The sequence below is a fragment of the Cavia porcellus genome, unplaced genomic scaffold (assembly GCF_034190915.1).
Source record: "Cavia porcellus strain 051 isolate PalLab524CR breed Dunkin Hartley unplaced genomic scaffold, mCavPor4.1 scaffold_11, whole genome shotgun sequence".
NCBI lineage: Eukaryota > Metazoa > Chordata > Mammalia > Rodentia > Caviidae > Cavia > Cavia porcellus.
The window spans coordinates 78,863,453-78,887,394 of record NW_026947494.1 but is presented as its reverse complement, the minus strand read 5'-3'; the positions used below and the strand labels follow the sequence as shown (position 1 = coordinate 78,887,394).

At 34.4% G+C, this 23,942-nt stretch overlaps 1 protein-coding gene across 7 annotated transcripts in view; it reads left to right on the top strand.

Moving 5' to 3' along the window:
• The window catches only part of Sntg1 (syntrophin gamma 1), a 774,196-nt gene that overhangs the window by 726,769 nt on the left and 23,485 nt on the right, over positions 1 to 23,942 (top strand). For all 7 annotated transcript variants that reach the window (XM_063258519.1, XM_063258518.1, XM_063258522.1 and 4 more), the window contains one exon: positions 23,102 to 23,212. In XM_063258519.1, coding sequence (XP_063114589.1) covers positions 23,102 to 23,212 — 111 coding nt within the window. The remainder of the gene's footprint in view (positions 1 to 23,101; positions 23,213 to 23,942) is intronic.

Below are 23,942 nucleotides of genomic sequence, written 5' to 3'. Positions count from 1 at the left end.
ACTTGTGTATATCTGCTTTCATAGCAGTATTGGGATTCCCAGTGGGAAAGACTAACTTTAAACAAGCAGTGATAAACTTAATGATTCTTAGCAAAGGGAATTCAGGTCAATATGAAAGTATATAAACCAAATTAAGTGGTTCTGAAAAATACTTGGAACTTCTGCGAATTTCTGGTTCTGAGTAGCTACTTGGGCATACCATGGAGGAAGATTACGCTGCATGTGTAAAGGCACTGAGGCATCAGAGCACTGAGAGAACAGAAGAATTATGGGAGTAGCCCATGAAAGTATTCAGACAGACACCATATTGGAGAATTGGCACCTATATCAATTAGCTGAGACCACAAAAGTGCTACTCAGTCCATGATGGCAAAAATATCAGTGCTTTATGACAGAACATCTAATACATATGTGAGATTCAGATGATTGACCTAGGTGGGACACACTTGTGCCTCTATACCTCGAATGGTTCATGTGTACATTAGGAGCTAACTCTGTTCTGTTCCTTCTTTATTGTTAGAGAACCGGATATTAGCCCATATACTCTCTTTTCTTGTAGATGACATTGAGGCAGAGAAAAGACCTTGATTAAGTAGACATATTTTAGAGTATGTTGGGAACAACTGTAGAATTTCATTGGTCAAAAGGCATCATGTGATGGAGGCCACACCAAGCAACAGACAGATCACTCCTCTTACCAGGAGAGAGAGCACTTCAGGAATACTTTCCAGTAAAGCTCAGTACATTGGAGGATGACAGGTCGGGTCACCACAGGGCCAGGCCACTGAAGACAGCTGACTGGTTTCTTGCAAACTGACATAATCCAATTCAGGGCCACTCTAGCACCTTTGTGTGGAGGGTTGTTGAATGTGCTTAATGTTAGGGCTTTGTAATACAGAGCAGTGAGGATTTGAGTAGAACAGGAAAACGTAGTCATTAAGCTATGGTAAGATGATTGGATTCAGGATAGTGTTGAAGTTTTGGAATGGAACAACTTGTACAAAAAAGATGTACACTGGAGAAAAAGTATGTTTGCAGTACATCTACTTAATTATTTCCATGAAAATAACTGTATAGAGGTCAATGAATAGTTACTACAGTATATTCAATGCAAAGATGAATTTACTTTCTTATTTTTCTTGTGATACAAAATACTTGTAGATCGTCTATAGTAAAATAGAGTTTTCTGAGTTTCTAGAAGCAACAAGCTCCATTTTAGTATGGTACATAGTAAGTATGGTACATACATAATAGGATTCGATATTATAGAACAGTTGTATTATCAACATAACATACTGAAATGCACTTCCAGCAGCTTCTCCTGTACTATGCATTGCTGAATAATTGGCTTTACTCAAGTCAGGGCGAGCTCTAGTCCAGGAGACTTCATGATTTCTAATACAAACAGATTTTGATAGGCATTTTTTTTTAAACAAAGGCAACTGATACATGAAATTTACCCAAATTATTTTGGTAAACAGCACAGGCTCAAAACGGGGACCTCTCATATGAAATGTATCCTACACTGATCCATTTAAACACCGCACTTAAACATTCCTTCACTGTAATTCAGACTCATCTTTCATAGCTTTCAACAATGCACAACATGTTGAACTTAATCAAGGTGATTCAACACAGATGAGAATGAACATACATCCCAAGATAATTCACTTTGTATGCTAATTAAGGAACTATATGTGCAAAATTTAAGAAATGCAATAGTTTTCTGAATATCTTTGAGTAAAAGGTAAACTATCATTTATAGAAATATATCCTACTTTTTTTTTTTTTGTCTTTTTCATTTTTATCGGTACCAGGGATCGAACTCTCGACCGCCTGCTTGCAAGGCAGGTGCTTATGCCGCTGAGCTAAATCCCCAGCCCCAATTTATAGAAATATAAATTCTGAATTTTTAAATTGTGATCAGTGAGAACAAAGCACACATGATTGATTCACGGCAACAAAACTGAAAATTAAATTTTAGTAATCATACTATTAAATATGAAGAATGCTGTTAGTTCAAAAATAAATAAACACAGACACTTGCATATTGACTTTATAGTTATTCAATAATCTATGTAATTTCTGTTAGTGAATCAATCTGCACACCACTTGGAAGACAACAGAACTAGAAGGTGCTCATTAGGGGATGTGTTATCTATCTACTAACATCTGCTTGTAATCTCCAGAGATGTGACTCTCCACTGAGGTAGCAGCTGGGTGTAAGGTTTGTAAAGAAACAAGTAAAAGAGTAGATTCCTGTAGTGAATTTACAATAGGAACTATAACTTGTGCTGATGATACCATGTTAAGAAAAAAGCAACAACAACTTATTCAAGTTCTAACAAAGGATATTATGCAAACAAAGCTCATCACTACATAAATAAGTAAGTTTGCTGTGAATTAAATGTGTCCTTTCAGAATATTGGGAACTAGGAACACAGCTTCATGTCAAAATACTTGCCTCTCTTGTTTTAGAGATACTTATTATTATCCTTTTTAAAAAATATTAATTAGTGGCTGAGAGTTTAGCTCAGTGCCATAAACACCTGCCTGGCAGTGCAAGAACATAAATTTGATCCCTGGTACCAAAAATCAAAAATTCAAAACTAATTAATTAATGCAACATTGATTTTATTGTATTATTTATTTATTTTTCATAATGGTAGTCAAATTCATGATCTTGCACTTGTCAAGCAAGTGTGCTGTGCAGCTGAGCTATTTCACTGGCTCCTATTGCAAGTTTAACTTCTGTTCATATATTATTAGTGAACTTAATTTTGAATAGTACACACCTAAAGAACACTTGATGCTCAAAAAAGTTAATCTCTTCTGTAAATTGAATCCCTGTGCTGTAGCAAGGTTCATTTGCCTGTACCCTGCTGGTCATAGCTACCAGCTTTGCAAATCTGTCTTATAAGGGCAGCTTCATTTCCCTTTCTCTTTGCACTGAAGTACTCCAGATCACAGGCAATTTCAAATTTGAGCCAATTCTAACAAAGGATCTTACGCAAATAAATATCTTATGAGAGATTTTTATTTATAGAGAAAAAGTTTAAAACAGCAGCAGCATTATTAAGAAGACAAGATGGCTGCAAGCACAGTGCGTGTCAATAAATCAGAAAATTACTTTCTTGGGTTTAGTGCCCTTTCCTAAATGGTAATCTGAGTCTTTTTACTTTAAGAAAGAAGTCAGGCATTTGGCATTAAAATTCATTTATAGATGTGCTCAGTGAATGTGTTCCTGGAGCTTAGTTAGGGAAATAATTGCAGAAAATCACAGAGGCAGGTTAGGATAGAAGAAATATGAATCACAGAGAGTGACAGCTTGGGTGCAATTCCACTTATTAGCTGTGAAACATTATGAATGTGTATGATTCTTCCTTAATTGTATCATCCGGAAAATGACAAGAACTCTGGCTGTAGAAAGTCTTTTACATGTGTTAGAGATACATATACAAAAGCCTCAAATGGTATTATTCTTATTCTAGTAAATAACAAAGATAATGCTCCACTAAAGGGCAAAACAAAAAGTGCATTTTTAGAATGCTTCACAGGCCCTAAAATACATTCAAGTATTCTATGATCTATGCTCGTGTTCAATTATTGGATGATTCAGTATCAGAATCCTGATCATATGCCTCAATTTTTACATATGGAGTATTCTTCTTGATAACATTTCATCTTCAATTTCGTGTGGGTTAATCTTTTTGTGTAGTTGTATTGAAAGGATAGCTATTCTGACTAAAATGATACTGTTCAATTACAAAGTTTAAGATCAAGCATTGAGTTCAAAATTCTTCAGCATTAATTTTTTGGTGTGCATTGTTTTAAATAAATTTGGCTATGGTAGATAGTAACTTATAGGCAAGTAATTCTTCGACAAAACTTAATCCTCTTGCCTGTTCTTTTACTATGAAACTGATCTGGTCAATAACCTTTTATTTTATATATCTATAACTTGTATTCTCCATTGTTAGTCTTCCATAACTCTTATAATTGCAGTATGAAAGTGTTCGAATTCAAAGTGTAATTCTTCATCTTTACTCTCAGGTCTCAGGCACATAAAGCATTTAGTCATGTCTCTAAATACCATACAAATTATTTATTTATCACATCACTACTCAAAAGGGTAGTTTGTATTAAATGATTTATAGTGTCAAAAACAAAGTTTTAACAAGTCAATAAAGTATCTGAATACCTTAGTACTTTCCATAAACTCATGAATATTTTACTCTAAAATTATATATTGTCATATTTCAAAATATATTTCATGGGGACATTGTTTAGTTAATATAAAATGTGTCTCTGATGAGAACATATTTTTGGATTCCTCCATGCTAAGGAAGGTAAAAGCAACCAAGATCAATGGTGCATGAAAAACCTCCAGTAATGAGAGTCTGGTTTATGATTCCTTATTAATAAGCTTTGAGATTCATGCTAGATTTTGAAAATATTCAGAAATTTCATCAGACATTATTATTAGTTTCAACTTTATTTTTTTCTCCTTCCTTTAAATTGACTATACATCAAGTGTTACAAATTAAACTTACTAGAGGTGACAAGAAATGTTCAGTCAGAAACTGACCTCTCTTCTAAGCTGTATAGAGAACGCCACAGGGTTTGTGCAACCCAGGAGTTGTTATTTTATACCACGCCCATTCTAAAGGGGGACAATTCACAATATTTTATCAATTTTCATTTTTCTCTGTTTTCCTCACTTCTCCCCATGTATTGCCTCCAGTAGCATAACAATCATGTAATAACAGACAATGAAAGAAGCTTCTTTTTTTTTTGTTTGCTTTTCTGTGAATTTTATTCTGTTTTAATGTATGTCTTTTACAAAGGTAAGATCCCTTGTGTGCCTGCTGCACTGCGGCTATTCTTAAGACTCAGCAATGCATCAATGAGTTGGTGAGACCAGCCTAAGCTCTCTGTGCAGTGGAGGGACACACAGTGGAAAGAGCCCAGATTACATACACAGTTCACACACAGTTACACACACAGTTCAGTTAGAGCTGTGAAGGAATGAATGAGGTAGAGAGGAAACAATGTATTTGAATTTCTATTTGTGTACATATTCACAGTACATAAGGATTGCATTCACGGCAGGGAGTTGATACTTGTACATAGCGCATCAAGGTTATTGTTTTGTTCTTCTTTCCCTTCATCCCCCTTTTCCACCATCATCTTCACTTATTTATGAGCTCATTATAAAAAATGTCATATCTGCAGATTAACAAAGAGTCAAATAGGCCAAAGAACATAAAACACATAAGACAATTCTACTGTATCAAGGTACATTTTTAGATACACTGTCCATGCTGGGTTAAAATTTCTCTCTCTCTCTCTCTCTCTCTCTCTCTCTCTCTCTCTTTCTCTTTGTCTCTCTCATCCTCTCTCTCTCTCTTTCTCTTGCTATTTCTGTTTCTCATTCTTGTCTTTATCCTGAAATTTGTCTATGTAATGGATTCTCATATGAGAGAAACTAGGCAATATTTAAGCTTGCGTGTCTTATTTACTTAAGATTGTGGTACCAGTTGTGGTGGCAAACACCTGTAATCCCAGCACTCTGGAGGTTGAAGCAGCAGAATTAAGAGGAATTCGAATTCAGCATGGACGACATAATGAGTTCGTGGCTATCTTGGACTGTACAGTGAGACCCTGTTTCAAACAAAACAAAACACTCATCTCTCAATGTGCATCCATTTTGTCATAAATGACTCAAGTTCACCCTTCTTTATGGCAGAGTAGTGCTCCACCCTGTATAATTAACACATTTTCTTTATTTGTTCATCTGTTGCTAGACACACAGGCTGCTTCCAAGGTTTAGTTATTATAATTTGTACTTCTATGAACACAGATATGGATGTGTCATTGCAATATGATTTCTTTTTTAATTCTTTCAGGAAGGCACCTTGAAGGGCACTAGCCGCATCAGTAGAATTGCTGTTTTCCGTTTTCTGAGGAATCTCTACCTTGATTTCCATAGTAGTTGCACTAGTTTACATTCCCACCAACAATAAAGAGCTCCTTCTTCCTCCTTCCGCACAGCCCCTCCAGCATTTGTTATTGGTTAATTTCTTTAAAATAGCCATTCTTCCTGGAGGGAAGTGGAGTCTCAGTGTGGTTTTAATTTGGATTTCTCAAAAGGCCAGAAATACTGACGATTTTTAAATATATTTATTGGCTATCTGTACTTCTTCATCTGAAAAGTGTCTATTCATTTCAGATGCTCATTTTTAATGGGGCCTTGATATCTGAGTGATCTAATGTTTTGAATTCTGTATATATCCTAGATATCAGTCCCTTTTCTGAGGAGTAGTTGGCAAATTTTTCCCCTTCTGTACGCTTTGTCTTCACTCTGTTGGTGGTTTCCTTTGTCATGAAATCTTTTTTTTTTATTTGATATGATTCTTGGTGCTTGTTGATTATTTGTAATATTTTGTGCCACCAGAAATCTGTTCAAAAACTCCTTGCCTATGCTTATATCTTTGGAAGTTTTATATATTTTATCCTTCAGCAGATTAAGTGTTCTGGAAGGCTTTTAGAAGACACTAAAGCAGTTATATTTGAAAGAGACCTTATTTATTGATTTATTTTGGTAACAAGAATTGAACTCAGGACCTTGCCTTTGCCAGGGAAGTGCTTGTGACACTGAGCTATGTCCCTGATTGAAAGAGCCTTTTAAAGTGAGAATTAAATAGCTGTCACATGAATTGGAGGAAGAATTTCCCCAGACAAAAGAATAATGAGAGAGAGAGAGAGAGAGAGAGAGAGAGAGAGAGAGAGAGAGAGAGAGAAGGAGGAGGAGGAGGAGGAGGAGGAGGAGGAGGAGGAGGAGGAGGAGAAGGAGGAGGAGGAGCAGGAGTAGGAGGAGGAGGAGGAGGAGGAGGAGGAAGAGGAGGATGAGGAGGAGAGAGAAAGCAGACAATATAAAAAGGATAATTCTCACCAGGTGTAGTGGTTCACATCTGTAATTTCAGCACTTGGGAGGCTGAGGCAGGAGGATAGCTATGAGTTTGAGGCCAGCCTGGGTTATAAAGTGAATTCAAGGCCAGCCTGAACTGTATCCTGACACTCTGTCTCAAAAAGTTTTGTTTTTTTTTTTGTTTTGTTTTGTTTTTTTTTTTAAGTTTCGATTGATTTGTATATACTATATTATTATGTAAAGCTTTATTCTGTGGGTTATTTGTATTTAACATTTGATTTTCACTTTAAAAGGGCCCATGCACACTTTTCATGATTGATGTTCAAAGTAGAACAAGCTACTGGCTTTAAAACGCATCACAGATATACTGGGAATAGTTACAACTGGCGGCATCACTGAGGATGAGTTAAAGACTGTCAGGGCTCAGTGTTGAAAAGGGCCACAGTAGGAGTGTCTTTAAACATTCTCTCCCCTCTGAATTGCTAGAGGAACAGCCGGTCTCCTGTAGCTACAAGAATGTTGTGAGGCAATCTACTTTCCCAAACGTAACAGTAAATAATTAGCTAAAAATTTGTTTCGCTGCTTTTAATTTAACACATCAACAAGAAAACTAGAAATTAACCAATTTAACAGGGAGTCTTTTGATTTAAATAAAAAGTTTTATGAAGGATGAGTTATAAACAAACCTTTTCTAAATGTATCAAAACATCTTCTTGGGAGAGTGATTTCCTTTTAAAGTAACAATCAGTGTATCAAATATGTGAATATTTGAGCCTTTGACTTTTATGAAATCAGTGTTGCTGTTTCCACGGTGCATGGGTGCAAATCAAAAATCATTTTGTGAATCTATAGACTCGTCATTAACTTGTTGAAATGTTAAGATTCATTAATTAATTTTTCATTACATAATCTTAATTTTTTATTTATCACATAGTCTTAAAGTAAAAAAGCTTTAAAAATATTAAACTGTAATTTTATATTTAATGACACAACATGGAACAAAACTTCTGTCGTGATTATTTAGTTTACTATATATAAACCCTGCAAGATGGTCATGTATCATCTGATTCTTGCACATATTTAATGTGTGTGACACCGCCCCCTTCTGAAGCTTTGCCTGATGCTAGGTGACAGGTTACAGCACCCAAGTTGCTTTTCCATCTGCTTTAGTGACACTCAAGGGTTTCCTACTCTGCTCCCACGCTGTAGACCTACAGAGATAAGCTGTCTGCATCATTCTCTTTCCAAATTCCCCTTTATTAGCAAGTATTCAGCATGTTCCATTTTTGTCAAGTAGAAAAATATTCTTGTGTGCCATAAAGTGAAACCAAGGCCTCAGGCATGATGATGCTTAATTACACAACTGCATCTTTCTACTCTTGTCTTATTAACATGATTGTAGGATCCATAAGACTGATTATGCTTCTAGAGTCAAAAGGGAAATAAACTAGTTATTCTCCTTTTTCTTCATATATAACATAATAACACATTTCCGCACTGTATCTTCCTACAAGGTACAGTTTAGATTTGAAGACTGAATTCCCTGTGCTCTCACTAACACTTTGGAATGAGAAACAACTCAGTGTGGAAAAGGCTACCTTAAAATGCTTTTACAAAAATCATTAAGGGTATTATCACTAATTACTTGAAAATAATAAATACAAATATTTTATTTTAATTCTATTATACAAAGAGCTATAGAGAAGTTTAAAAATGCAGTTAGTCCAGTCTGTGGTTTATTTTCAAAAGGGTTTCCTTGAAGGTGTATGATTTTGGTGTGACTGAAAATTAAAATTTGATGTTAACAAGCCAGAATGGGAGAAATGCATAAGCAAGATGATTGGGCAGAATAGACAGCCAGATGCATGAAAGTGAGGGAAAAGGCCCTGTGACTGTCTCACGGGTTAGCGATTTGGCTGAAGCCTGGTGCTCTGGAAGGACACTGTCAGAAGATGCGGTTACAACTTTAAGCATAAGCTGTATTTTTAAGGATATTTTTTATTTAACAAGATTGTTTCACGAGAGAACAGAGAGGACTTATAGTCAAAAAGAGAGGAGAGAAATTCAATTGGAAGTCACAGTCGACATCCAAGGGAGCAATTAGCCTAAACTATAGCTTGGCATACAAAGGTAATGATGACATTAGACACTTACGAGATCTGTGGAAAGTAGAATTAATAGATTAGAGGCAGTTCAACTGGCGGAAAACTTGACTGTTACTCCAGATCTACTGCTCAGAAGATGGAGCAAAGGAGCTACGGACAAAACCTAACATGTTAAGATGAAAATTTCCCAGGAATATATTACTTAAAACACATGTCTAGGACATACAAACTGTCGAAGGTTGGTGTTAAAAAATGTATTCCTTGGAGTGAGCCTTCACTACATGGTACTTCTAGAAGCTTTTGAGAACAGAAGTTTTGAGAAGATTGGATTAGTGAGACACTCACCACGGTACGGTATACATCCAGAGTCAAGAATGCTCTGCAGGGGCTGGTGCACTGCCTTGCAAGTAGTGGCTCAGTGGCATAAGTGCCTGCCTTGCAAGTAGGCGGTCGTGAGTTCCATCCCTGGTACCGATTAAAAAAAAAAAAAAAAAAAAAAAAGAATGCTCTGCGTGTTTCTCGTGGTAAGGGGCCCACCCAGGTGCAATTCTTAGGGATTCTACCTCTGTCTTGTATTGCAGGAAATTAGAAACGAGTTGGTGAGGCCATAACCAAACCCATTGCTATGGCTGATGCCAACCTGATACTTGACAAACATCATCCATTGTCTGTTTCAGATTTGCTCCTTGGTGGAGCACACTTTCTGATATTTCTGGATTCAGGAGATTTGTCCACTGCACTAATCTATCAGCCCCAAGAGCTAATCCTGTCACCACGGATAGTGATTTTGTTTATTTTTCTTTTTTTTTTTTTTGTTAAATCTAGCATTATCAACATAAAATGACATTAGGTGGAGTTACTGAAGATCAAATAAATCTTCTCTGTATTCCTCATAATTTCTGTCGTACATACAGTCAGTTATTCCTGATATATGACATTCTGTTTGTTACCGGTCGGTGTCTTGGCACACATGCATAGAATGAGCAGCAAACATAGAGCACCTCAAATTTCCATGCACCCAATGTCGATGGTACATGCCCAAATTTCCCACACATCTAACCAAGAGTAGTGGTTAGCGACCATTGTTAATCTCTTCATTCCCTGACTCGTGTGGCCTATCCCCTAGGCATACACGACTTTATTGTAGCTAGAGATTCAGGTATGTACCAAATGCTGCTAATGGTATCTTCTAGAAGTACTGTCCCCAGAGAGCCCTTTGGTTATGGTTCCAGAGGCCGCAGCATTATTGTGCCCTCAAATCTTCTAGCCGAGGTAGTGCTGAATAACCCTCTGTATCCTCTTGCTGTGATCCTTCTCCACTACTTCCATTCTTATAAAATATGGTCATTGCTGTGAATTAGGTTAAGATCTTCAGAAAACAATGTGTAAATCCTACAACATCGAGGCCTTATGAGCCGGAAAAGCAATCTGTGCCCACAATGTGATGGCTGCTGTCTCAATGAACTCATGACTCACCACAGTGACCAGGACCCAGTGACATGAGTCCATCACCAAACAGACAGTGAGTTTTGACGGGGACAGTTGGCACTATCCTGGGAGCTCATGATTGGTTCTGGGGGTGACAGAACAGACCTTCAGCTGCAGTGGAAGGTGAATCCGTCTCTGTGAACAGGGCTGTGCTGCTGGCTTCCCAAAGATGGGCTGATACAAAACTCCTGAACCACTGCATGCACTTGTCCCATTATTTCCTTGGACCTGTTGTGCTGAATCTTGCGACATCATTTCCTTCCAGATCCCTTACTATCAACTAATTCTTTCACCTTTGTCAGTTAGTCTGTGTGTATTGATATTACAAGTCCCTTCTTTCTGCACCAGTGAGTATCTAGAATACTCTGCATACTAGTTGTAGTTGGGGAGCATTTTTTCCACAATGCTTTGATTTAGGATAATATTTTTTTAAAAAGTGATTGTGATTAATACTCAATATTTAGTTTGTAATAGCATGGTAAGTTTATCCCTCTAAACAAAGGCCTTGCCTTTTTATTTTTAATTAATTAAGTTTATCAGTGCATTTTAGATATATGTAATAATCACATTCACCATAGGAAATTTGTACTTGTATCTGGTGTATCTTGATCCTTCTTTTTTCCCATTCATCCTCCCCTTCCTTCAATCCCTCTTTCCTTTGTGTCCATTGTTTCATTCTATTCTCATTTTTCTTTTCCCTTAATTCCTTCCCTCTTCCCCTCTTTTTAGTTCCTCTTTCCATGTGCACATTTTCCTTCTGTCTCACAACTGTTGGGGTAGCCATCAAAGACTATCCCGCTGTGTTATACTTACAGGCTTGTGAAATGGAGCAGGTCCCAGAGCCGTAAGGAGATAGAAGTCTGTATGCCAGCCTAGGTAGCTTTCTTGTGCCTCAGACTCTTCTCAGGCATAATTCCAGCTGTACTTACCAGACGTTGTAACCGTTTTTACATAAGTCTTCCAGAATGTAGAATTTATTTGGAACCCAAATATGACGGTGGCTCTGTGCAAATATGAATTTCTCTCTCTGGCAGGGGCTGTGATCACACCACTGTATGATTATAGTGTAGTACTGAGGCTTCCTGGAAATGGCATTGCTTAACCAAGAGATAACTATTCTGAAATTTTCCTATGAGAATGCAATGTAAACCTCATCTGTTTCTCCCTGACAGATGTTCCCAATATCATAGACAGATTTAATCAATTCAAATAAAATGTTATCAACTCCTCTATCAGTGTTGAGATCGCCGGTGTCTTCCAGACAGCAAGCAGTCTGTCTCCAAGATACCACCTTTGGGCCTGTACTGGATTACACTGGGACTATCTTAGATGTGGAGGAGGATCTGCCACAGAGAAAGGTGTTTGCTACATGGTCCTCTTGGAAGGTACACCCATGTGGAAAGACAAAACAGAGTAAGGAAGAGGGACAAACTAACCCCCAGGTGACGGACCTTAGGGTCTATCAGGAAGGACTCTAAACTCAAGTTGCATTTCCTTACAGAATGTGCCACCATCAACAGGACCTAAGATTTGCATTTTTTGTCAGGCAGAACTTCAGCTCTAGAAAACTGTTCCCTGTGGCTAAGGCATTGACCGGGCACAGTGCTAGGTCAGCAGCAGCAGACACTCTCAGCAGTGAAGAGGTGGGGTGCCAGCCCTGACCCATATGGTGCACTAGATAGCTTGTGATGTTGACAAATGATTGGATTATAAAAATGAGAGCCATGGATTTGAGAAGAAACTAAAATGAAATATAATCTATAATGTAGTTCAATTGGAGTTGAGCAAAGGTACAATTCCTCCTTCTTTTCTTCCTCCACCGCCTTCTTTTCTTTAATCAGGAAAGGTGATTTCAATAGATGAAGGTAGAAATACATCTGAACAAGCAGGAGGACAAAGGAAAGATATATTCAGTTTTCTGTCATCCATGGTTATGGAAAGGGCTGCCTCACACACTAAGCTGAGTAGAGTGGGGCAGAGGAATTAAAGAGCCTGAAAAGAAAGATTGCCATGTTAAAGGATTTAGGGGAAACCCAAACATTAATGAACCCATGTCTCTTTCAGAGGTCTAAACATCAGTCAGAAATGTCAACTGTTCTCACTCTTCCCGTGCTACTTTGCCTCAGCTCCTTCCCTTCTTTATTGTTATGATAACTATATACCAAAAGCTTTATGTGTTTAATAAGTTACCTTTAAAATAAAAAAATTAATTTTTAAAGAATATCCAAGAATGTTTGTATAAAGGACTGTGGAAAGTTCCACTATTAAATTTTATGGTAGGCACTGTTTATATTTACAAATTCTTATGTGTACAACTGTGACTACAGCAATATACAAGGACTATATTAAAATTTAAAGATAGAGACAAATTTTATATACTTCTAAATTTTATTATGGCATCATGCAAACTCATTTTTCCTACAAAATTGTACATGCATTTTACAAAGGGACTATTACTGCATATTTTACATTTTTTGGCTAGTTAAATAATTTTAAATTTGTAGTCTTGGAGGCTCAGGTACAATGATCAGAAATTTGAGCCCAGCTTGGGCAACTTGGTGAATTCTGTAGTCAGGGTTTATAAGGGAAAAGATTTAATGCAGCACAAGTTAATTTATACAATTAATTTATAATATTCATTCAAAGAATCAAATGCAAAAGAATGCACAAAATCTATCCACATACTAAAGACCCAGATAATCCTGCTGAGAGCCTGTACCCCATAGCAGTGTGCTGCATGAGTCCAGCTGGAGGCCTAGAGCCCAAGACAATGTCCGGTGCAAGTCTGTGTCAAGTGTCAGCACTGGAAAGACCCAGAGCTCAGTGGCAAAAGCTACAAAGTCTCCAACAGAGGAATGAAAGATCTGTGCCATCAGGATGAGGGATCTGCACTGGAGCCAGGATGCGATGTTCAAGGTAAAGATCAGAGATCCTGGGAAAAGAACTAGAGCCATCATCAGGGAGAGCACAGTCCTAAACTCCTCTGAGGACTGAAACAGCTGAGTTCATCTTATGAAAATCAGTGTGACAAGCTTCTCCAGGAGAATCAGCTGCACACCATCTTCCCTCCAGTTCTCTTTTGATGTTGTTGTCAGCAATCCTCAGGTCACACCCTGCACCACACTCATTCAGTCCAGCTGGCTTTTGCAAACTGACCATTAGTTAATCCACCACTGTGATCTAGCTAGTCTCTGTCTCAAAATAAAAAATATACAAAGTCTGACTGTGTAACTCAGTGTGAAGGCCCTGGGTTCAATCCCTAGTATGGTCAGAAGATCCTTAAATTGGCAGATAAGTTGTATTCATTTATCCATGTGTGACACAATGTTTTGAACCATGTTTACAATCACTGAAAAATGGCTACATTCAGTGAGCTGGAATACGCATCACTTCATAGACTCACTGTGATAGCATATCATGGTTTACCTGTTACTCATATTGGAAAGCTTCTAAGGTAAGAAATGCTGAAGCCTATCTTTCTTCATTGGCACTTTGTCTGCAAGTGCATCAGAGTCTATCGAATAGTAACAACCTGCTCTCCTATCCTACCTAACCCAACATAATAATGTCTATGTTCATTTAAGAGCCAGTTAGCAACAATCTACAATGGTGCTCACCCAAAAAAAGTATAAGTTGCATCTTACAAAAGCATAGCAGTGCCCACTTATCCTTTTTATCATGAATATCCCAAATATAATTGTCATAATGTGTGCTTATCAGAAACTTAATGACAATATGCTGGTATAAAATATACGGTTACCAAAAGAGTTCTTAAACCATTTTTCAGAATTTCCTAATTTTCATTGACAGTAATTCTGAGTAAATTACTCTAAATTGACCTTTGTGAAATTCTTTGCATGTTGCCTTGTGTCCTATATTTTTTCCCTATCTTATGGTGTAATCTCTTAGCTGACAAATCCTTAGGTGGGTCATTGTATTTACTGACTACTTTTTTCATGTTTGCGGCTCTACTCACAACCAAGGATTTACATTCTATATTTTAAAAAGGTTCCAACATAACTCATTCACTTCTAACACACATTCTTATAGTCAGAAAAATGGTATCAGATGTTACAAAAATAGCAAATACACAAAATCTGTTTACTCTTAGAAAGACCTGTAGTAGCAAATCAATTCATGTTTTACACTATTGTGATTATGTAGGAAATATCATTGCAAACATATTCTGAGGATTTTAAAACCTTTAATTTTAAAGCTACCTTTAGGTGAAAATAGTTTCATATACAAAATTAAGAAAGTTAATATCAAGGCCAGTGTTATAGATGGTGATGTATTTTGGCAGATGATCTTCCTCCTTTGTTTTATACAAGTATTATTGGTTCCATAGTCATCTAATTTTATGTCCTGTATTCACTCTGAGTGTTATACTACCATACTGATCCTTATCTGCAATTTTGTTTTTTGTGGTATATAGTACTCAACTGTAGCTCAAAAGTATATGGAAAACTTCAGAATATACTTTATAAGTTCTAAGTTGAGCAGCTTAATCAAACATCTTACTGTTTTATTTCATTCCTCCGGAAACATGAACCATCTTTTGGTTCATCTGATTGGTATTTTACATGCTGTCAGCTAGTTGGTTACTCAGCCACCTTCTTAGTTATATAAAAGAGTGATTAAATAGTGCCACAGTGCTTGTATATAAAGTCCTGGACAATTCATGGCTGCAGGCATCCACCGTGGGTTTGGAAACATATCCTACACAGATAAGAGCTACTACTATTGCTTGGTTTCTCTTTAGAGGTCCCCTCAAATCCTCACACACTTTTAGATGGACTTTTTTGGAGGTAGCTAAATCTAGAGCTTATGACTGAGTCCTGGATTCATGCTGGGAGTAAGGGTGGATGATGGTTGGATGAGTCCACTGTTTGGATTGGCACTGCCTTCATTCCAGGCGTCAAATAAGATAAAAGGGGCAGAAAGAGGCTTGTTTCTCGCTCCCCTCTTGTTGCTTCTGCTGCCTTCTGCCACCACCAACTGTTGCCCCTCGGCCAGATGCCACCCTGTTTTGGAGCCAGCCAATTATGGACTAAAACCTCCACAAACTGTGAGCTAAATCAATCTTTCTTTCTTTAATTTTGGACATTGTGTATCTCAGCAACAAGAGAAAATTAACTAAAACTACTGTAGTTACATTTTGTGTGTGCTTACATGATTATCATGAGTATTATTTTGATGGAAAATGTTTCACAATTTCATCTTTTGATGTTTCTTAAAGTACTCGTTTAGTTTTCATATATTGTGTTTCTTTACCAAAAATGTCTAGGAAAATAATTTCTTAATCAAATTATATTACAATTTTAACACTGAAAATAAAATTTTAACTATACTGTCATAAATTTTACACTATTCTGAGAAATATTTTGCAAATATTTGATTTAAAATAAACATTAGGTTTACTTAATGTAATTTCTAGTGACTAAAACTGAATCACTATAATATTAAAATATTCTTGAGTTTTAGAAGGTAGAACATATTCTCATTTGTTTACTAATATGTCATTTTCCTTTATTTAAATGGTTTTGCTTCAGATATTTTTTTTAAAATTTAGTTGGTATTAACAGTCTTCCTCTCATTTTAACATATTTCTCCAAATGCCACTAAGAATATCTCTTCTCTTTTTATTTATGGTTGACATATGTTACTTTAATATAAACAGCTTTGTAATATCTTATTACTACTATGCAATTTCAAAAATTACTGAATAATTATTTATATACTTTCTTGTAATTTTACTATTCTTTGCATTGTTTTCACTCTTTGAAACATTGGAATGCAATAAGTTATGAAGTAGAGAATTTAGCTGTTCTACTTTTTATTGGAAAGTTAGTTGTTCCTAATAATTGCATTTATAATGAGGGCTATGTAATAACAGATTTAAAGAAAACATTTAAGGCAATTTGAAATGACTAGCTTTTTTGTCAATGAATTGCTTATTTTATATTGATGAGGAACAAAAATAAGGATGAATTTAAACATATTAAAACTTCAAGAATTTTTATCTCTAGATAATGAAATAATGTATAGAATCTATTAGAAAAATAATTGTGATTACATAAATAAAATGAATCCTGTTGTGTACAAATTTATTATGCTTCAACATAATTATATTTTTATTTCTTAGTTTAGGACATTTATTGTTTTTGTTTTATCATTTATTTTGACACTCAAGCATGTTAATTAATTACATTTACTTCAAATGTTTGAATGGATTCCATGAATTTCCAGAATTACTTTTTATGCAACCATCACTATAGTCTTTTCAAATGAGAAATTTTGTGCCCATTTGTGCAGCAACTTTCCTTTCCTCCTTTCTAATATATTGTATTAAAAAGTATGTTTTATTTTGACCACAAAGGACTAATGCTAATACTAAGACTAAAGACACAGATTATTTGAAGTAGAAATAATGAGAAATGATACTCCACGCAAAAAGTGAGCTGGGTATATGATAGAAAATGTCTCTTTGTTACAAGAGACCGAATATATTATGTATTGATTAATGAGATATAAGAAAAATAAACATAATATAAATGAACCAAACATCAGAGCCTAAAAATATATGAAATAAATATTGACAGGTTGAAGCAAAAAATACTCTTTAAAATTTTTTATTTTAAAGAGAATAAAACCAGACCAAACAAAACAGAATAAAGCTAATCAGAAAAGACCAATGAAAGCAATACAAAATAAAATACTAGGAAATCAACAATGGATGCCATAATATCGATATCTTCTTCAAAATAGCTGTCCACACCATCAGACATAATAAAATTAAACAAAACAAAGCAGAAGAAAATCTATCAAAACAAAAGAATGAAAACATATTTTAAAAAGAATGAAAATAAAACAAAATAAAGCCTATCAAAACAAAACAGTGCAAGTGATGCAGGTTTTCAAAACAGGGTAAGAGGAAATCAGCAATGGTTAAATAATGTCTTTTAGTGTCTTCAAAATTGATGTTCACACTATCAGACATAAAATCATAAAATCAAACAGAACAGAACAGAATAAAACCAATAGAAACAAAACTTTCAATAAAACAAAATAAAATGGAACAAAACAATAGAGTGACAACAGTATTAGATTTCAAAAACAAGATAGAAGGAAATCCGCCATATTTGCTATATTGAGTATTGTTAGCATCTTAATAGATGCTCAGACTAATGGCCTTAGGCTTACAGATCAATCAAACAATGCAAGATTTAAGTTGCTTTGATATCTCAGCTGCTATCAATTCACCCTGTCCTCTGAATCAGCCAGGTGCTTTTGGAAGGTGGGGGTAGATGGGAGGGGGTGTTCTTATCTCCCAACCAACGTGCTAGTTGATTCACAAGAAGGGTGAATTGGCTTCGTGTTATTCTGCCCACCATCATGGCTTCTGAGAACTCATGGGAAGGGCCATTGGCTTCTTGTTTCCCCTCCTGGGACCTGCATGGCTTGTATCACCTCACAGGAAGGGCAAATTTCCTTTTGTAACTCCTCCCAGGCCCAGCTTGGTTTGTGCTGACTCATGAGCGAGACAAATTCAAGAAATACTTCTTACAGTAATAACCAGAAAATTGTCTATAAATAATTGAAAAAAAAAAACAGATGAAAGACTTGCAAAGACATAGACACTTGGTGCCAGCCAGTTATTTCATGTACATGACAAACTGATTCTAGTATTTTTATAGAGTGGCTAACATCCCAGAATAAAATTAAAGAACAGAAACAAATTTTGTAAACTGACTTGCTTGACTTTAAGATTTATTATAAAGCTGTACAGATAGTTTGAAAGAAAAATGATGAGAAAAGATATTTCATGAAAACAGTAACTAAAAGTGAAATAATTCAGCATGGTATTTGGTGAAATAAAAAAAGACAAATAGATCAATGGAACAGATTACAGGGCACAGAAATAGACCCACATAAACAGAGTCAAATAATCTTTGTTATAAGACCAAAGGCAATGCAACTGAGAATATATAATTTTTTAATAAATGATCCTGAAATAAGAAGACACTCACATGCAGAAAAATGAATCATTTCACAGACTCTCCACACTCATTTCGCACTCTCTACAAAAATCAGTTCAAAAAAGATCACAAGGATGATACATCAAGTGAAAAACTGTGTGACTACCAGAAGATAACGAAGGAGAAAACCAAGTGACTTCAGAGTGAGATATGCCTTGAACATGGAAGGCACAATTCATGAAAGAAATAATTCTTAAGCTTGACTTTGGTGTCAAGAGAATGAAAAGAAAAGCCACGGATGAGAGAAAATACTAGCAAAAATCATTTTGGATAAAGTAAAATACAAAAAGACCACTAAAACTTCAACAATAAGCAAAGTGCATTATATGCAATTAGTGGAAAAATATTACTTTAATAAAATAAAATTTCTATGTTCCTTAAATAAACAGTAAGAAAATAGCCTGATTTTTAAAACTGGAGTGGAATTTAGCTCCAAAGAAGATACAGATATGGAAACTAAATATATGACACCATGCTCCACAGCTTGTGTCTTGAGGAAAATGTAAAACAGTACAGAGAAATCATAATACACTTACTAGAATATCTAGAAACAAAAACATAGGAACTCTGAATGCTGGCAAAGATATGAGGTAACAGGAACTCTCATTCTTACTTGGTACAAGGACACAATAACATTGATATATGGAAAACAATTTTTTTACTATGTGATAAAGCTTTGACGTTTTGTAGTGTTTAGTTAAGGCTTAAAGATGCTGAACATTTATGCCCTACACTCATCTATCTGTCATCTATCTATCTATCATCTACATGTTTAGAGTGCTTTTATCTATAAGAGCATTGCTACATATAATTGCCAAAACTTGGAAGCAACCAAGAAAAAACAGCAGAGTTATGAGGAAAATATTGCAGAATAAATGGATTTTGAAGAATTGCCTTCCAGTTATTTCAATACCATACGTGAAATGATGGAATTTCTAGAAACATCATCCTGCTAGAAGTAAAAACTGTTTATGAAGGATGAATCTGTAATTTAAACCTACCAATAAAGAAGAAGCTTCTACCATGATTTCATTTGTACATACTGTGAAACATTTAGAAAATATTAACAACAGTAATTTTCAAAAATTGCAAGGAATATTGAAGTGAAGAATACTTTCTAACTTTTTCTGAGAAGCACTTGAAATTACTTTAACTCCAAAGCCAGGCAAAGTCACTAAATGAAAAATTCAAACAATACATCAACATTCCTTATGAATATAAATAAAAAATTCTCTTAAGTAAAAGAAATACTTTTCAGCAATGTATTATAAATATAAGAAGTAGCTAATCTCAGAACATAAGAAAGTTTCAATATCTGAAAATCAGTTAATATTATATACTGTATCGCTAGAATGAAGATTAATGAACACATCAATTAATTAATAAAATTTAACAAAATGCATCAACCTTTCTTAATAAAACAGTATAATATATGAAAAACCTACAGCTAATATCAGACATAACAATGGTTTAAAAAATTTCCCTCAAGATAAGGAACATGATGAAGATATCTACATTTCTGTTAACATAGCATTGAAAGTACTAGGCGTGGATAAGCAACAAAAAATAAGCATCAATATTATCTTTTTATAAGTGACATTGCATTATATATAAATAACCCACAAGTATATTCACATACACACAATTAGCTAAAAACTAATTTCAAAAAACTTTTGGCATACAAAATCATCACACAAATATAAAATAGTTTCTGTATGCTAACAATATTAATCTAGAAAAGAATTTGACAAATTCCATTTAAAATAACATCAAAAATGAAATTCCTAAAGAATAAACTAAGTATAAATAGCACACACTCTATGTTCATGGATGGAAATACTTAATATTACTAAGATGAAAAGATAACCAAAACTAATTCATAGATTCAATGTAATCTCTATTAAATTTCATTGATGTATTTGAAGAAATAGAAAAATTCATGCTAAAATTCTTATAAAATCTCCAAAGACCTCACATAACCAAAGCAATCTTGAAAAAGATCAAAGGTAAGTATATTAGATTTCTTATTTCCATATTTACTATAGCACTATAGTAACCAAAAATGTCCCAATATCATACAGACAGACAAGAAGACCAATTGGATAGAATAGAGATCACTGAGATAAATCCTTACAATATGATCAAATTATTGTCAAAACGGTACCAAAACCATGCACTGAGAAATGAAAAGTTTTTCAACTAATGATATCACTAAAATTTAATGCTCATGTTCAGAGAATAAGGTTGAGCCTGTGCCTAATTAAAAATCACACAAAATGCAACAAAGATCTAAATATAAAAATTAAAACTCTAGAGATGGAGGAGTTAGGGAGGGAGGAGAAGGAAAAAGAATGGAAAAAGGAATTAAGATGTTTTATGGACAAGTATCAACCTCATACAAGGAATTAAATCATACAGAAAATGTATATTTAAAAATGTATAAAATTCAAAGAATCTTAGCGGAAAATCTTCATGATGTTGGCTTTTATGTTTGTTTTGGGAATGAACCAACACAAACAACAAGAGGGAAAAAAGCAGATTTTAACTGCATCAAAATTAATAATGTGCACAGCTCAGTTTGAATGTTAGATACTCCTGTTTCCAGCTCTAAGACCACGTATTCCCTAATAGAGATTACTGGTAAAGTCTGCTAACATGCTCTGAGTAGATAAACTGAGAATATTACCAAGAGGAAAATTAATTTGTATGAATATACACTACATACAATCTGTTGGTTGGAGAGTAACTTTGCTCACTCATTTTAAATTCAGGTTAAATGTATCCTTTGCAAACTTTATTAATCTTGTTTTCCTCAGTGTCGGAATGAGACAAATTTAGAGAACAATACTTTTATTAAACATTATTGTTTACTTTTTTGGTGAAAGTATAGTGCTTTCTCCTTGGGCAACTGATTTAAAGAATTTAAGGTTTTAAGAAATGTAGATTTCAAGGGTCTAAAACACTAAAATTCATTTTCTTAAAATGCTTAACTGTAATTTATTTTTTGTAAGTCAAAGGGAATATATTCACATGTGCATATTTGCTTCTTTAAATATATTATCTGTCAAATATTTTTCTGAAAAGAGTGAGATGCATATTTATTTCTTTACAGTTTTAGCAGAGAAAATAGCTAAATCAAAACTGCCCTAAGAAAAATTCAAATAGATTAGTTATGTTTTTGATCTTTTTAGAAACTATTTTTAATGAAACATAATTGGTTGACTGTACTTTTTTACATCATGCATTAATGAGTCAAAGTCTTACTGAGATATATTTACTGTATTTTGTTTTGCTCCTTTTCATTTCTATTGGTAAATTTTTGCAGTATGTGATTACATTCCTGGCATAGTTGGCGCATATTTCTACACATCTTAGTTTAAAATGCAAGCTTCCCATGAAGAATATATTATATGTTGCAAGCGTAAATGAATAAAAATATTTTTAGAAAAACAGTAAAATCTCAAAACCACATGGTGTGTGATTTTATTTGAATCACACACCATTTTGCCTTTAATGATTTATGTGATTGGCATTTTACACTCTAATTCTATGTTTCAAAAACCATTCTTGTTCAATAAGACTTGTAATACAGGAAACACATAATGTAAAATGTCTATTTATTTCCACTTTAATCTTTTGTTTCTCTATTTTTTCCATTTTAAAAGGTACATATTTTTGATACTTTGAGATAAAGAGAATTATATTTATAAATTACTGTTTTTCGGAAAGCAACTGTTTCAAAGACAAAGTCGGCGTGGAGTGCTCTATAAAATATTTTTGCTAGTTCAGTCCCATGAAAGCATCATGTACATCTTTACAATATGTGCATGTAGTTGTGTATGTATGTGTCATTTGCAAAAGGCTTCATGAATTCTAGAAGAACTTTACACCACTGAGCTATAGCTCCAGGCCCAAACATTATTTATTCAAATGATATGCCATCTCAGGAAAGTTACAGGTCACTAGTTTGAGCTTTAAGAGAAAGTTTCAGAATTATTGATTTAAAAATTTCAATTTTATTGATTTAAATCAAAGGCACAATTAATTTCCATTGAAAAAATGACGAGATTGAAAACGTATTTATATATAATTTTGCAATGAAAAAAATTAGTGGTTACAAAAATTATATCTGGAAGCTAAAGAATATACTGAACATTAAAATATAGTATTTAATAAATATGTTTTCATATGTAAAGATATATAAGTATAAATATGTTTTCACATATATAAAGATATATAAGTAAAGATATATACTTAAAGATATATATATATATGTTTTGTTGTGTGGTTCAGGTTAGTCTTGAACTCACTATGGTGCCCAGGCTGGCCTCAAACTTGCAGTGATCCTCCTGCCTCAGTCTTCCTAGTACGAAATTACACAAATGTGGCACCACATCTGGCTTTCCTTTACAGTTTAGTACTGAGACAATCTCTACTTTTATATGATTAACTTTCACAATTTAAAAGAGTGCTATTTCTTGGGTTAATTACAGATATTAATTATACTGACTTAAGTATGTTTCTCTTTTTCCTTGCAGGCTGTACTTTGGAGGTATAAATTTTCTCAGCTTAAAGGTTCTTCAGATGACGGCAAGAGCAAAATCAAATTTTTGTTTCAGAATCCAGATACTAAACAGATTGAAGCAAAGGTAAACACAAGACATTCATCACACACCTCTGATCACATTAATGCAATGAAGAAACACAGGCAGAAGATTTAGCAGAACCAAAAAAAGCAAGAACTTTCCCTGCTTATCTATCCCTCATGATCAGAAGAATAGATCCACTTTAAATTTTTAATGATAAATTTCCACAGAAAAGCATCCCTTAAATTGCAGTTAGTTGTATTTCCTTAGTTTTAATTCTCTGTGAAACATACTTCTATCTTGTCTAAAGCAACATCCTAGAAGCTGAGTGGATCACCTTATGGTTTCACACTCTAGAAAATTTGAATCCTATGAGAAGAGTTGACTCTATTTTATTATTATTTATTCTTTCTTTAAATAGTTACACATGTTCCTACACAAAATTATTCTTAAAGTCAATTTTTGACCATGCAATTATGTGCTAAAAAGTGATTAAATGAAGGAGTTTTTCTTTTCCTCATGAAAATTTTCAGTATTCTGTAATATGTTAGACTGTTTTTGAGTATCAGATTCACTGCTCTTACTCCAAAATGAACATATATTTGTAAATATTTAAAATCTAAGTTCTTTTCATTATTTTAATATATATTCTAGAATATCTATGTTTGAGTAAGAATAAATTACATAAATATTATCCCAGTATGGCAGAAAAATTACATAGTAAATAGTAAAATTAAAGTTAATTATATGGACATGAAAACTCAATGTAGATTTCAATGATGAGTCAAAATTA